The sequence below is a fragment of the Spodoptera frugiperda genome, chromosome 16 (genome assembly GCF_023101765.2).
Source record: "Spodoptera frugiperda isolate SF20-4 chromosome 16, AGI-APGP_CSIRO_Sfru_2.0, whole genome shotgun sequence".
NCBI classification, from domain to species: Eukaryota; Metazoa; Arthropoda; class Insecta; order Lepidoptera; family Noctuidae; genus Spodoptera; species Spodoptera frugiperda.
In genome coordinates, this window is record NC_064227.1 from 894,668 (window position 1) to 910,137 (window position 15,470).

General features: G+C 40.6%; 3 protein-coding genes across 4 annotated transcripts; 2 read left to right on the forward strand and 1 right to left on the reverse strand.

Moving 5' to 3' along the window:
* Positions 1 to 1,191: 1,191 nt before the first annotated feature.
* On the reverse strand, positions 1,192 to 2,654 carry LOC118280652 (carbonyl reductase [NADPH] 3-like). The gene is made up of 2 exons (XM_035600932.2): positions 1,904 to 2,654; positions 1,192 to 1,450 (listed from the first exon to the last, which is right to left on the reverse strand). The coding sequence occupies exons 1-2, from the start codon at positions 2,535 to 2,537 to the stop codon at positions 1,260 to 1,262; spliced, it is 825 nt and encodes a 274-aa protein (XP_035456825.2). The 5' UTR covers positions 2,538 to 2,654; the 3' UTR covers positions 1,192 to 1,259.
* A 689-nt stretch (positions 2,655 to 3,343) lies between these two features.
* On the forward strand, positions 3,344 to 5,253 carry LOC118280647 (carbonyl reductase [NADPH] 1). 2 transcript variants are annotated; one of them, XM_050699487.1, is made up of 3 exons: positions 3,344 to 4,131; positions 4,697 to 4,922; positions 5,128 to 5,253. In XM_050699487.1, exons 1-2 carry the CDS (start codon positions 3,501 to 3,503, stop codon positions 4,888 to 4,890), a joined length of 825 nt encoding a protein of 274 aa, XP_050555444.1. In that variant the 5' UTR covers positions 3,344 to 3,500; the 3' UTR covers positions 4,891 to 4,922; positions 5,128 to 5,253. The 2 variants fall into 2 exon arrangements, with proteins under 2 accessions (XP_050555444.1, XP_035456817.2); XM_035600924.2 differs by lacking the exon at positions 5,128 to 5,253 and having other exon boundaries at positions 4,697 to 4,940.
* Positions 5,254 to 13,220: 7,967 nt separating this feature from the next.
* Positions 13,221 to 15,000, forward strand: LOC118280653 (carbonyl reductase [NADPH] 3-like). The gene is made up of 2 exons (XM_035600933.2): positions 13,221 to 14,066; positions 14,756 to 15,000. The coding sequence occupies exons 1-2, from the start codon at positions 13,433 to 13,435 to the stop codon at positions 14,953 to 14,955; spliced, it is 834 nt and encodes a 277-aa protein (XP_035456826.1). The 5' UTR covers positions 13,221 to 13,432; the 3' UTR covers positions 14,956 to 15,000.
* Positions 15,001 to 15,470: the final 470 nt, after the last annotated feature.

A 15,470-nucleotide genomic window follows, 5' to 3' on the forward strand; every position in this document is an offset into this window, starting at 1 on the left:
TTAATTATTAAATTGTTATTTAGTGATCTCTTAATGATGGAGAGGATTATTGTGTTTTTTATTTATTAATTAAAATTGTGTAAATGTGGTTACTGGGTTTTATTTTTCGCCTTAAAATCAAATGTTGCCATGGAGTTGCTGGAGTCAGATCGCTATTAAACTTTCAACCTGTCTATCTGTGTACCCTTAGTACGAATTTGCTGAACCATATGCCTTTAAACAGAGAGGAGTGGAAGGAAGGTAGGGAGGCCTTTGCCCTGCAGTGGGACGATCATGGCTGAAATCTAATCTAATATGCCTATTTGTACTCTTGAAATCAGAGCTCATTCTGCGCTCTGATTAATTAGTTTTCGTTCAACGTAAAGTAAACTCGTACTAAGGGTACTAGAAGTCATTGGGGAAGGTCTATGTTCAGTTATGGATGTCTTGTGACTTATGATGATGATGAAGAGGAATCTGGAACAGAATCTAGCACATTTAATTTTCAATTTATAATATTTGTAATATTCTGTAATATTTAAAATAAGAATTGATGTAAAAATCTCTGTGGGATTGCGTTTGTCATAGAATTTTGGGTTCGAATCCTGGATCGGGCAGATCATTATTAACATTTTCGTTACAACATAATCTGTCAAAAATTGCATTTCTGCCTGAGTATAAGAAATGAAATTTGAAATAAAACAAGTAAATAAAGCTTGTTATTTTTATATTAACGATAATCACACTGTAAGGGACTCATTTTAGTACATATAACATAGAGAAGTTCTTACTTACATACTAATTTAGATAACAGTAGGATGCTGTGTATCGCTCACTGAATGTTTTTTTATGATGTCTGGCAACCCTACAGCCAATAATAAATGCTTACATTACTGAGAATTACTGAGAATGACAGCGCGGTTAGCGCGGTGGCCCGCCCAACGTGTAGTGGGTTAGATTCCTGCACACATAATGTGTGATCCACAAGTTGTTTGTGTAAAATTGTTCGAGCCTGGGTGTCATGAGTATGTGAACTTGTATGTTACCCACGACACAGGAGAAAATATTAGTGCGGGGCAATGTTAAACAAAAATTGAAAATTGATATCTTAAAAATTAAAAAAAATATGCAATATGGTCTTGGACCTTAATAATGCACATTATATCACAATCAGTTTGTTATATACTTTCATAATTATAATATTTATCAGTAGCTTAAGCTTATCATTTGAGATTTTTGCATCCTCAATTAGTTCAAGCTAAATTAGACCTTAAATTTATTTACATAGGATCCTCAGAGTCCCAGTCGACAATCTCTTTTGTGTACCAGACATATTTGCCTCGGACAGAGTCCGGGGCATCCAGAGCTAAGTACAGTGGTGCTTCAGCTCCTTGGTCGATGGTAAGCGGGCCTCTGTGGGACGTCATATCTGTATCCACATAGCCAGGGTGCACCGAGTTCACTTTTATATCTGAAAAAGAGGATTGTTTAGTTAAAAAGAAATAAAGGGTTTTGATTGAATTGAATTTCAAAAACTTTGAATCTTAGTCTACTTCTAATTGGTTTATAATGAACAGGTTTTAGGGCCTAAATTTTTAAATATGGCTGGTAACATTCTTATGGTAGCACCTCTGCCTATGTAACATACACTCAGTGAATGTAAGGCATTATTTAGGCAAATTATTGAAATGCAGGATGATAATTAGGACAGGGAGGTAGTTTTCTAAAATCTGTTGTTTTGTCTCAATTTATCCTGATTGCTTCATTTTATGTTTAAAGAATTTTATTATCCTAAGAACATAGATACAGGGTTCACTTATAATATGAGGAATACATTTAACATAGAATATTATGTAGTATTTTTATCTTTTAGTGATGGCAACCCTATGAATTACTACTACCCTCAATAATAAATGTCACAAACCTCTGCTCTCCAGCATTCTCTGTTGTACATTAGTCAATGCAGACACACCAACTTTAGAGACCACATATGAAGAGGTTCCCCAAGCTTCAGTCTGCGTTCCTTGCTGAGCAGCATCCACATACTGCTGCATCAAGTCCGACAGCTCCGGAACAGTTAATTTCTCATCATTAAGACGTTCTCTCAACTCTTCACTTGGAATTAAGCCTAATTGGCCGCAAGAACTCGATAGATTAACAACGCGAGCACCATTTTTGAGGATAGGGAATAAGATATCACACGTAGAAACCAGAGAAAAGTAGTTTACGAATAATGTTTCCTTGGCTTGCACGGCCGCCGGCTCCGTGGCGTTGCCTTTAAATGCAATCGCTGCGTTATTTACCAATATATCGATTCCTCCGTACTTATTCTTGATATAATCTCTGAATGTTTCCAAACTATTCTTGTCTGTAATATCCAGCTGGTGATAATTAGGCTTTAAACCTTCCTTTTCAAGCTCAGCTACGGCTTTTTTACCGCGTTCTATATTTCTTGAAGTAAGGTAAACTACACCATCAAAACGCTTGCAAAGGCCACGTACTATAGCAAAACCAATGCCTTTATTGGCTCCTGTAACTACAGCTACTTTTGAAGCCATTTTTCACCAAAATATTGAGAAAACTCCGTGATAGGTACTATGAGAAAGGCAACGACTGAAATTGAATTACCCTATATATTACTTTACTCTTTGAATTGAATGATCAAAATTCAAATGATGTCAATGTCATAATGTGATGAACTATCAAAAAATGACAATGTCTCAAATACGAATTTTGCATCATGGGTTTAGGGATCCCTGGGACTTGAGGGAAAATAAGGTTTCCTTTTTTATTTTAAGTTAAATTAAATAAACTACATATTTATGTTTTGTAAGAAGTAGTAGTAAGTAGTTTCTATAAACTACCTAGGTACCCGACAGCGGCATTTGGCATTCGCATTAGTAAGAAACCTTATGTTTGAAACCTGGTTAAGCATTTTATGGCTTTTGATATTGGAAATACTTACTTATTTAAAAAGGACTAAGTTGGGAATAGTGTCCATAATAATAACTCGTGAAACAAGTAAAGCAATTCTCTGCTTCTGTGGAGGGCGAGCAAGGGTGACTTACCGCCTCAACAGAACCAGACTCATGCGTATGGCGAGTCGCGATCCGCGTGCGCCTTAATGATCCATCAAACCATCACAGATGGACCCCAAGAAGGGCTAATGCCGAGCCAGAGCTACGGACTACTTAGCGGGTTAACGGGGTTCCGGCTCGAAATGTTCGTTTACCAAAGCCGTTGAGATAAAAATTGGATAAGTACTATCTACGTACTTGTGTCTTCTTATCAGGTATTGATAAAATACGCCTCTTTGTTATGTATTGCGTTATCAAAAAAAAAACCAAACATCACTCAACAACGCTGCTTAGTAGATCGCTGTAAGCCAAACTATTCACAAGTCCATAGATAAAAAAGCTAAATTAAATATTTTTTAACTTGTCAAAGTTCAACAACGTGACTTGATTGGTTTGTTTGTTTTTGCAATTTCAGCGTCCTTATAGGTAATTCTGCCCTGCAAAATGGCAAAAGTAGCTGTAGTAACTGGATCTAATAAAGGCATCGGTTTTGCCATAGTCCGCGGTCTTTGCAAACGATTTGATGGCGTGGTTTACTTGACTTCGCGAGATGTAGAACGCGGGAAAAAAGCGGTCGCCGACCTTGAGAAGGAAGGTTTGCATCCCAAGTTCCATCAACTGGATGTAACGGAGAAGAAGAGCCTTGAAACATTCAGGGATTATCTCAAGAGTACGTACGGAGGAATTGACATCTTGGTGAATAACGCAGCGATTGCGTTCAAAAGTGCCGCTACTGAGCCGGTAGCCGTACAAGCTAAGGAAACATTGTTCGTAAACTACTTTTCTTTGGTTTCCACGTGCGATATTCTGTTCCCGATACTCAGGAGGGGTGCGAGAGTCGTCAACATTTCCAGTTCAGCGGGACACTTGAGTAATATTCCCAGCAAAGAGCTTCGGGAGCGTTTCAAGGACGAAAAGTTGACGGTTGAAGAGCTTTCGAAGTTGATGCAACAGTTCGTAGATGCTACTGAGAAGGGAACGCATGCTAAGGAATGGGGGAACTCTACTTATGCTGTTTCTAAAGTTGGCGTCACTGCACTGACTAATATTCAACAGAGATTGCTGAGTGACAGAGGTAAGTGATCAGTAAAGTTACCTAAATCATCCAAGTATAAAAATATGCTTATTAGTATTTGAAGATGTGTCTTATTGGAATCTGTATGAAATGAAGTAGGTTGGTGCAGTGGCTGGGCAACCAGCATTAAAGTTTTCCGTACAGAGCAATTCTTCATATGATCTACAAATTGTTGATACGGGTCTGGGTGTTAGCAATAAACATGTATTTGAACTCGGGAAAAAAACAACATTATGTTTTTTAAAGTCAAAGTCATGTAATTTATTCCAATTAAACCATATAACTAGCAACTTTTGAAACATAAATAAAAAAATAAAACAATGAACAAACAAGATGACAAAACAGTTTTAAAATGGCTTGGTAACAGATAAAATAAAACTATCTAGCTTATCTTATAAGTAACTCCACAAACAACGAAATTGTTAAATGAAAGATAAGACCTAACAGGCTGAGTACTAGTGCTCAAACAGAAGTGCTATGTCATCAGTACAATTAAAGGTGTATAAAAATTTATCTTATGCAAGTGTAATTTAGGTGTATATTTAAACAACTTTTCATTCCACAGATATAAAAGTGAACTCGGTGCACCCTGGCTATGTGTCAACGGACATGTCTTCACACAAAGGACCGCTCAGCATCGACGAGGGAGCCATAGCACCTCTCTACTTGGCCTTGGATGCTCCGGACTCCGTCAAAGGCCAATACATGTGGTTTAATAAGGATATTGTCTGCTGGGATGGTGAAAAACCTCAAGGCTAGGGTTTGGGTTTGTTTATTTAGTAGGTTTAAGGGTAACACATATCATGTTAGGCAGTTGTCCCACCAAAGTGAACGACTAACTATCGGCTATTTTCTCGCTCAAGAAACGTACAATAGATATACTTTCGGTGTAAACAGATGCATATACAAATAGTTGATCGCTGACTGTTCACACTGCCGGCGAGTGCTCGCTTCACTTGTTTGTTTTTGTTTTCACTCGTTTTCACTCGTTTCTAGGTAACACATATCATGTTAATGTAAGCAACAAAGGCTTGTCTCCTTTTAAGACTTAGAGTGCCAACAAAAATTGTTGATGGCAAATCCTCTACTTCTACTAGCACCGGTCACTTTTCAATGGTGCTTAATGTACAGTTTGAATAGATTTCCATTCCGTACCAGTTTGATAGGTTACCTAGCCTTTATTACTTTCCACATCTATCCACATCTATCATCAACTTGGATGTTGTTTTTTTTATTTTTCCATTGCTGCCTACTGGACAGTCTTTGTTCTCTTTAAGAGCAAAGTTTATTTATTTTCAGTTTCTTATATTTCTGTCTGAAGATAAGGTCTGAAATGGTCAAGTGTTTCCGAAGCACTTGCATTTTCGAAATATTTAACGAATTCTTAACAAGTTGTGTGTGCAAATAGTTAACATAGGTCCCCACCTATCTTTCTCATTTCAATTTTAGTCTGGGTCTTTTCTAATCGTGTATTTGAAATCGAGAGGATCTGAATTATTTTCGTCCTTGTTTTACAAGTTAATATTAAAAAGTGGGTGAGGTCGGTGGTTCTGTAGTTTAGAGTCTGAGAAGCGAGGCCGAGAACCTGAGAAGGGTTTGGAGTATTTCATACTGACTTTTTATGGTTTTCTTCAACTGCTGGTGGTGATGGAGGCCCTTGACGGCACTGTACTCATCTTTTTTTAGGGGGAAATCCTCATTGACTCCCTCCGCCTTTACCCAGGCGGAGGGAGTGGGAGGGCATGCCGGATTCTTACCTCCTCCTCTTCACACGAGCACGTGGGGGCACGAGAATCCAGATTCTTCCGCAGCCCCACATTCCTGCCAGGTCCGTCCTGGCCTCGTCTCCTGCACGGGGTAGAGAGGTGTTAAACTACCCTTCGACTCGGCCGCTCTCGTCTCGGTTTGCGTCACTTCACGAGACTTTTGCCTTCATATCTTCTGCTTTTTGAACCGATGTAGCCATTTCTGCTAATGACTGCTTAATAGCGTCCGCCATGCCGTCCAATACTTAAACGTTCTCCGCCGCAAAACACCAGTTGTCATAATTTTCACGACCTTTTAACTTCGGTACGTTTACTAAGTCGTAATTTTAAACTTACTGCACTGAATTCTAACTGAAAATATATATTATTTTTTGTTCTATTTATTTAACACCGCCGTCTAAGACGTTGTAGTTGACGACGAGTAGAAGATTCCCCTAAGTCGTCCTGCCGGCTCAAAGGAGTTGCTTGGGTGGTTTCCGGTTCAGCTGGTGAATCTGCATCTCTACTAATGTATCCGCCTCCACTACCCGCAAAACGACCACGGAAACCACCAGCAAGGCGACCAAGTCCCTAAGGAAAAAGGTCCTTAAGACCACCGTGGCGAGATCGGTCGCATTAGAAAAGGCGGCGCGTTCATCGGAGCCGCCAAAGGTAACAAAGGCAGCATCGGAGTCGGGAGCAACCGACTCAGTTAAGCTCACCCGCCCCAACATCAGTCCCGGAGACACCATCAATGATACCCGAGTCGGAAGACCGCAGCAGGATCTCGGAGCTTACAGTTCAAGATTGGGAACAGTGCGGGATCTCCCCCCCTCGTCAGATCGTCTCGGATGAGGAAAGCTCTGTTGCTTCGTCGGCGGGACAAGTTGCCCGACCCGAAAGGAGAAGCATGCTTTACCGAACTCCGAGAGGCACAGGGGTGGAGATGGACCTTGCCACCCGGGAGGCCAAAGGTCTCCTTCAAAAGGGCAAAGACGCACTGGAGGCGGCCCTCAATATGAAGAGGGAGTGCAAGGTCACTGCCTACGAGTGCCTTCAGGGACTTTACGAGACCGTACTGTCTCTGGCGGTCTCGAGAGCGCGCCACAAGTACAACCTGGAGAGGGAGCGCTCTCGACATGCGCAAGAGCTTGTGCAAGTCGAGAGGGCTCACACTCGGGATGTCATGGCGCTTAAGGCAGAGCTCTTCCTCATGCGGTCGGACCTCACCGACACCAAAAAAGAGGCTAAAGGAATTAGGGAATGGCTGGGCCACGAAACCCTTGAGGCATTCAAGGGAATTAAGGAGGTCAAGGAAGAGGTCAAGCAATCGAACCTCAACAACATCAAGGAGCACGAGAAGACCAGGTTGTGCGCAGTGGGCACACCGGGGGATCCCAAATGGGATTCCATGGGCGAAGGCCTATTAAAAATCGAGAGGAACATATCGAACCTCTCAAACCAACTAGACGTGCTCCGAAAGGTTCTCGAACAGGTGAAAAACGACCTCAACCGGCCAAAGGATACCCCTACCCCTACTAGCCAGGTGTCGGAATCCGACCTACTAACATCGGCGAAATTTGAGATGGAAGTAGACAAGCTCCAGAAACTGCTAGCGGAAGTAAAAGCTAAACCTACGCCCATCCCACCACCACCACCGCAACGACCGATAACACTATTTCTGAGAGACTGGAGATGGTCTCGGCGGATCTCCGCGTACTGCGTGACAAGGAGCCGAGCGTCCAGACGCAGACGGTGCCAAGTCTGGACACGGAGCTGGCAGTCGTTGAGGTCAAGAAGACACTCCAGGACATTCAGAAGGGGGTGGCAGACCTGGGTAAAGTGGAAAAACCGACTTAACAACAGTAGGGTCCCAAAACCTTTGCCCAGGTCGCCAGTACACCAAAGCCCCCCAAACCGCTGCAACCAAATCACACCCTGATCGTCTCGTCGACTGACCCCACACACACTGGGGACAATGTGATCGAGAGGATCAGGGTCGCCCTGGACCTAAAAACCAGTGGGGCCCGAGTCGATACGGTCCGCAAAGCTCGGAACCAGAAGGTGATCCTGAGGTGCGCGAGCAAAACGGACCTCAATCTGGTCAAAGACCAGGTAAAAACAAGCAGCGGGCTCAAGGTCCAGGAGCCCCATGGTCTGCATTCGGGGCGTGCTGTCAAGCTACAGCGATGATGAAATTGTTGATCTGCTGAAGGCGCAAAATAAGCACCTTCTGCAGAACATCGCTGTGGGCGAGCAGGTCATCAAAATGAGATATAGGAAGCGCGCAAGGAACCCTCACGAGTGCCATCCCGTCTTAGAACTCTCCCCGAAGCTCTGGCAGTGCCTCACGCAGGCAGATGCCCGATATTGCACTTGTGCTGGGCGCAAGTGGAGCCGCCGCCTTAGGCTTTTTGCCCTTTCCTTTGCCCTTAGAGAGTTTTGGGGCCTGGGGTTGCCCGCTGGTGGTCGGGATCGTTGCCGGTGCCGGCATCGCAACTGGCGCTCTGTGCGCCGCGTGTGGAGGACGGATGCGCTTTTCCGGCAACAGTCTATTCCCTGTGATTTTATTACTTTTCCATATTGGGATGTTGTTTATTATTTCTTCATCACTGCCTGTTTGGCAGTTTTGGTTTGCTTTTTAAGAGTAGTCTTTTATATTTGTCATCATTTTTATCTTTTTATTTTTCTAAAAAACGGCGGACTGCTATTCCGATTCTGGGCTAAGATGTCCACAAATTAATGGCTTGAATTTATTAAATGGCTTAAGTCACTCTTCCTGGGAAGAGTACTGCTCACGTTCCAATAAAGGAACCCTCCTACTAGAGGATGGAATTTGTAAATACTATCTTTATTTGTAGCTTTTCTATGAGGCAACGTATTCAGGTAGTTTTACCTGCTCAAAAACACCGTCAAGAGCTACTGATTTTTGGTGCTATGGGTGTTGTTTCCGGATTCCATTGGGAAAGGGCAACTGTTCCGTCATTGAGCAGTAATCATGGATAAGGGCCTGATAGACCTTCTTATCGTAGCTGGGAGAAAGAGGTGCATGGGATTTAGGTTTGAGGAAGATTTTATATAACATTCTTTGAGAGGGTGATATTTCTGTCGGTGAAGATGAAATGTAGTTAGATGATTTAGACACCTCGGCATACGACTTTTTGACTGTAGGAAATACTTGGCTTGCTTTCGCATAGGAAATCGCTTTTTTTGTTATCAGGTATTCTTCTAGCGGCCCAATTTAAGGCAAGTGCTGTTATTGGCAAAATGGTTGCCTTTGCAATGTGCAAATTCCTCTGATATTAGGCATCCATCGCTAGGATGATCCTGACCACATCTGAAACAACGCGGCTTGGAGCGGCATAAGTGCGGCTGTGTCCAAAACGACAACAGTTGAAATACTGTATTGTAGGGTATGTGTAAGATTCTTCTGGGAAAGCAGAATAAAAACAAAACCTTTCTTTGGTAAATTTTGCCCATCGAAAGTGAGAACCGCAATCTGGGTAGGTGTCCATTCCGTAACATTAACTGAAGACACTACGGTTTATCCGTCTTGCTTTAATTACAACCCCACATCTAGGGAACCCATGCTTATTTACAAAAACATCAACAGTTTTATTTTCTATTACAATTACAATAAATATAAAATTATTAAAAATAAACGAAAATTACAGGACTGAGAAATTCTCATGATATGTGTTACCCATAATCCAATATATTAGTTTTAAGCGATGCTTAATATACAGGGTGTCCCTGAAGTCGACGTCCAACAGGCACCAGATGATCGGCAAGGCTCTAACTGTTATCAGAAAAATATAAAAAAAAATCTATGTCCTACAGTTTTTAAATTACAGTCACTTATGTGTTATCCACGAAAAAGTACACCCTGTGCCAGTCTTTTGACTCTTGTTGCTACAAATCTTTATTTTTTCGTCTGTAGTCTTCCTTACATTATCCTGAATAGTGCTTCAGTAATATGGAATCATAAATTCTTAGCCAACTGCTTTAGATTGGAAAACATTATCAGTTTTAGACGAACCAAATACTCTGAATAAAATTTTCACCTTACTTTAAGTGACTGTACTGAATAAATTATGTACGACGCTAGTAGTGGCAAATTTCACCAAAGTTGGCGCATTTAATAAGGATTCTAAAATGGTATAGCACTTAGCACATTACTTCTTAAATTCGGCACAAAAAATGATTTTTCAACGAAACGGAGTTTCGATGAATTTATTTGAACTTACTAAAAATTCTTCTAGTGTACTCAAAGCATACTTTACAACCTCATATGCACTAGACAACACTTTGCACGCGATTTGTTATCATCATGTTGAAAGTCAGCGAGGATCTCTTGTCAAACAACATTGTCTGTCTACTCATGATTTCGCTTCCAGCATTCGTCGGCAATATTATCGCTAGAGGAACTGATGTTGTGCATCTCGAGCCATCGTACTCGGGATACGGCATTTTAGCTAAACACTGGCTTTTTTGCGTCGTGTTGAATTTTTTTTTATTTATTTTTTTGCTTTACCTGTAATTTCTTGTAACGGTGCAAATAAACTATTTATTTCTTTCTCATCAAACTAAAGAACAGTTGATGCTTCATACCGCATTTGATCACGAGGCATGATCACGTAACTTAATCGGAGGATCCACCCAATTTTTTTTTTTTTTTTGATGGGGATATGACAAGTAATCGTTCGCAAGGGCTCATGTACACCATACCACTACCGCTTCTCCCTCGCACCCCCACCGCGTCGATATGCTGTGTACATGACTCTGCCGCGTCAGTTCCTTTTAATTTTACTACACAGTTGATAATGTGTTTGATGCACTTTTAACATCATATTGCAATCATTCAATATTATTTAGTGAGACATGATGCACAACATCAGTTTTATATGCGTAATTTAGTCTAGCGATAATATTGCCGACGAATGCTGCAAGCGAAATCATGAGTAGAGTAGTGTTGTTTGACAAGAGATCCTCGCTGACTTTCAACATGATGATAACAAATCGCGTGCAAAGTGTTGTCTAGTGCATATGAGGTTGTAAAGTATGCTTTGAGTACACTAGAAGAATTTTTAGTAAGTTCAAATAAATTCATCGAAACTCCGTTTCGTTGAAAAATCATTTTTTATGTCGAATTTAAGAAGTAATGTGCTAAGTGCTATACCATTTTAGAATCCTTATTAAATGCGCCAACTTTGGTGAAATTTGCCACTACTAGCGCCGTACATAATTTATTCAGGACAGTCACTTAAAGTAAGGTGAAAAATTTATTCAGAGTATTTGGTTCTTCTAAAACTGATAATGTTTTCCAATCTAAAGCAGTTGGCTAAGAACTTATGATTCCATATTACTGAAGCACTATTCAGGATAATGTAAGCAAGACTACAGACGAAAAAATAAAGATTTGTAGCAACAAGAGTCAAAAGACTGGCACAGGGTGTACTTTTTCGTGGATAACACATAAGTGACTGTAATTTAAAAACTGTAGGACATAGATTTTTTTTTTATATTTTTCTGATAACAGTTAGAGCCTTGCCGATCATCTGGTGCCTGTTGGACGTCGACTTCAGGGACACCCTGTATAATACTTTTATGTGCTTTACTAGATAAGTATAAAAAACTGCATTTATAACTCTCTAATGTTGTGTCTTAATGTGTAACATCTTGATCGAAATATATATTTTTTATATGCGTTATTTTTACTGTTTGTTATATATGTGTTGTAAATTGTAAATTATAACCGTTGATAAATAAATGTTGGTGAAATGTTATCTCTTGTTTATTTTTGGTCTTGTACACCTACCTACCTATATTTGTTGAGGCGAACCACATTGATTTGATTAAATTATTGTTGCCTGACCAAGTGACCACTATGCAGACGCGTATCGGGTTTGCGATAGGGCGCGGGCTGTGCAGGCGCTTCAAGAAATCTGTGTACCTATCTGTGGAGCTATACAACCTACATAGCTCCGTCCCTCTTGCACTGATCAATGATCGACCATTCTGACACAATAGGCTACTTTCCTACTAGTCAAATTCAATACTTTTTCGAAACGTCAAAAACGATATTTCTATGAACTTTGTATGAAATAGTGCGTTATGACGTCATAAGTTTTTGACGTCAAATAGCAGACTTATTTCTAGAAATTAAGCTAGAAAAAGTCGAAAATTAAATAGTTCATCAAATTTATGAATGAGAGTTAATATTTTATTATATTGAAAAGTTGTAATAATTTATTTTTGACCGAGGTACCCAATTGTAATAGCAGACTAAGGCTAGCAGACCCTGACCTCGCGCTCCGTGGAGCTTGGATGTGGCCCCACTGGAGCGCGAGGGTTTACGCCTAAAGCTTGCTTGCCTTGAATATAATTCGAGGAGTGAATAGATGCAGAAGAAAATAAATGAAAAGAGTTGGGAAAATATTCTAACATTTATTCACCTCATTCGCATTCCTGTGTCTATTCTCCCTTTGAATTCTATTCACCCCGTTTTACCGTAGGCATCTCTAAGGATGCAGTTAGACAATAATTGTTGTTTACGGTTTTATATTATTGTTTGTATTGTCTCGCGTGGATTCGTCTTGCGTTCCGGCATACAATGGGTTAACAGATGAAGTAATGAATTCACTTATTACCTACATTATTAAATAAGTTCTATTTGCATTTTAATTCGAGTTAATAACCTCCAGATTGTTATCTATCTTATGAAGTTACGATTGTAATATTTGTGTTAAAGAGATCATGAAATTCAAATATTCACAGATATGATGTAAGCTAGGATAACTTCACTATCGGTTAATGACATTTTGATTGCATTATTGGTGTGGTTGATAAAGTGTTTGCTGCACATGTCCTGATTTTTGCTGTTAAGCTATGTAAGATGAGCTGCGGACTACCTAGCGGGTTTACTGGGACTCCGGCTCGAAAAGCAGGAGTAGGAACGGAGTGGTTTTTAGTCAGTAAGAGTCTGACACTCCTTCTCGCTTCGCTCACGGTGGGAGAAGTCATTGGATGATTTTCCACCTTCAAAAAGAAGCTAAATAAGATCGTATCTTTTCGTGACGGCTCGTGTTTTTCCGATCAATTTCGAGGCAACTTGAAGTTTTTCGAGCAATCGCTAATCCCGAAGACATAATTACAATTGTTTCAAAATGTTGTTTTGCATCATTTGATGATTCGTAACACGAACTCACGAGACATTGGTAGAGCATTTCTGAGCAGAAACTAGTTCGGCAATTTTTTATCATTAGGTAATAATTAATTCTTATGTTGTTTTTATTTCACGTTACGTGGGCGTAGACCGGTATCTTATTTTTGTACTTGCAAAGACAAAAACAAAGATAAATTATTTGCTAAAACACGTGTGAATAACAATTGCTTAATCTATATCAACTGAGGTAAACCGCAAGTATAATTTTATCAAAACTGTTGCCACAATGAATCGCTGTTTTTGTGTGTGAACGAGTTAACGAGTAGACCGAGGATTCAGTGTTACATTATAAACAGAATACGTTGGTAGTCTCGTTGTTTATTTGGCTAAAATGTCGACAAAAGTGGCTGTAGTGACGGGAGCGAATAAAGGTATCGGGTTCGCGATAGTGCGCGGGCTGTGCAAGCGGTTCGAGGGCGCCGTGTATCTGACCTCGCGCAACGTGGAGCGCGGCGCCGCGGCCGTAGCAGCACTGGAGCGTGAGGGTCTGCGCCCCCGCTACCACCAGCTCGACATCACCGACACGCACAGCCTCGAGACCTTCAGAGACTACATCAAAAAGAATTACGACGGAATCGACATTTTAGTGAACAACGCTGGCATCGCATTCGGCAGAAACGCCACAGATCCAGTAGCCATCCAGGCTGAACAAACGTTACACGTCAATTACTTCGCTTTGGTAACAACTTGCGATATTTTATTCCCGGTTCTTAAAAATGGTGCTAGAGTTGTCAACATTTCCAGTTCTTATGCTCACTTGAGCAATATCCCAAGTCTGGCTTTGAGGGATAAGTTGAAAGATGAGAAGTTGACTGTGGCAGGGTTGTCGGCTCTGATGCAGCAGTACGTGGATGCTGCTAAGCAAGGCACGCAGGCTGCGGAGTGGGGGAACTCCTCGCTGGTGGTGGCTAAAGTTGGAGTGACGGCGTTGAGTAACATTCATCAACGCATGTATATGGATAGAGGTGAGTTGAAACTTGAGAGTACCTGAGAGCTGAGTCAGTAAATTCGATTTATAGTCAACAGGACACTAGAGAAAGCAAGATAGGAATCTTTAGGTACTTACCTATCCAGAAACTTCTTTGCAGACCGTAGGTAACTTACACGATAAACTTCAGAGATCCAGCAAAAGAAAGTATTAAAAAAGTGAATCTAAGATACACTTGCGAGCAAAGAGACGAAGCCACCAGCGAATTATTCATTTTAAAGAATCCTCTACAACTAAAAAAATATGCGAGTCGCTAGTGATAGAGCAAAGTGGCGAACAATTGGGGAGGCCTATGTCCAGCAGTGTACTGCTATAGGCTGATGATGATGATGATGAAAAAAATATAGGTACGTTTTACAACAAAATGTACCTACTGTAATTTTAAAGGTATCGTTCGTTCGTTTCGTGTCTCTGTTTCTTTGCTCCCAAGTGTAGATAAGTATACTATCTTTATCTCTTTAGTACTGCCAGTCAGTACCTATTTCATAACAAAAAATACATGTTGTCAAGTAAATAAATAGGTAAGTAGATAGTGGCTATAAGCACCTATGTACTTAGGTACAAATATTTTGAGTAGATGAAATGTTTTAACAAAGCCTCTTTCACTTTTGCTCGAGCAGTCCCATTCATGCCGAATAATTATTTATTAACTTTTTTATTTTACAGACTTGAAAATCAACTCAGTGCATCCCGGCTATGTGGACACGGACATGTCGTCTCACAACGGGCCTATGACCATAGATGAGGGAGCCGTAGCCCCATTGTATGTCGCTCTGGACGCTCCTGATACCTTGAGAGGCCAACTGGTATGGTTCAACAAAGACATCGTCAGCTGGGACGGTGTTAAACCCGATAGAGAATTTTGATGTAAAACCTTATGATTTTTTTCTTAATAAAATGTTGCACTTTTAGGTTTTTCTTTTTCTTCTCCTGTAAAAATATCTTCTAATTTATTTTGTTGCGGGATATGCGTCGAAATTTAATGTTCTGTTGTTTTCATGATTGTACTGATGATCCTGGCTTACAGGAGTTTCAGCGTTATAGGAGGTTGTACCGGGCTTGTCCCAACAAAAAAGGCATTTTAGGTGTGTTAAGAAATAGGTATGTTTCTATTTCTACTCTTGTGATAATCGACTGAAGAATCATATATGTATTTACTAGAGACTGGATAGCAGCACCTTTAACCCACGACCATGCATGAAAAGATTGATGACTGTTGATGTAACGAAAGAGGTATGTAAGGTGCGTTCCAATTTTTACGATTCTTACCTTCATGGGAGACAGGAGTAAGGTTATGTATGCATGTATGTAAGGAAAGCAGCATTCTCCGATGAACCTGATTCGTTCACACTGTGATCTCTGACTCCTTTTCAAAAGTGGA

What these genes read in the sequence shown, in the direction of transcription:
- LOC118280647 (XM_050699487.1), top strand. Translation starts at nt 3,501, where the DNA reads ATGGCAAAAGTAGCTGTAGTAACTGGATCTAATAAAGGCATCGGTTTT. An exon ending in GAGATTGCTGAGTGACAGAG is followed by an intron (nt 4,132 to 4,696) that starts GTAAGTGATCAG and finishes TTCATTCCACAG; the next exon opens with ATATAAAAGTGAACTCGGTG.
- LOC118280653 (XM_035600933.2), top strand. Translation starts at nt 13,433, where the DNA reads ATGTCGACAAAAGTGGCTGTAGTGACGGGAGCGAATAAAGGTATCGGG. An exon ending in ACGCATGTATATGGATAGAG is followed by an intron (nt 14,067 to 14,755) that starts GTGAGTTGAAAC and finishes TTTATTTTACAG; the next exon opens with ACTTGAAAATCAACTCAGTG.
- LOC118280652 (XM_035600932.2), bottom strand. Translation starts at nt 2,537, where the DNA reads ATGGCTTCAAAAGTAGCTGTAGTTACAGGAGCCAATAAAGGCATTGGT. An exon ending in GAGAATGCTGGAGAGCAGAG is followed by an intron (nt 1,451 to 1,903) that starts GTTTGTGACATT and finishes CCTCTTTTTCAG; the next exon opens with ATATAAAAGTGAACTCGGTG.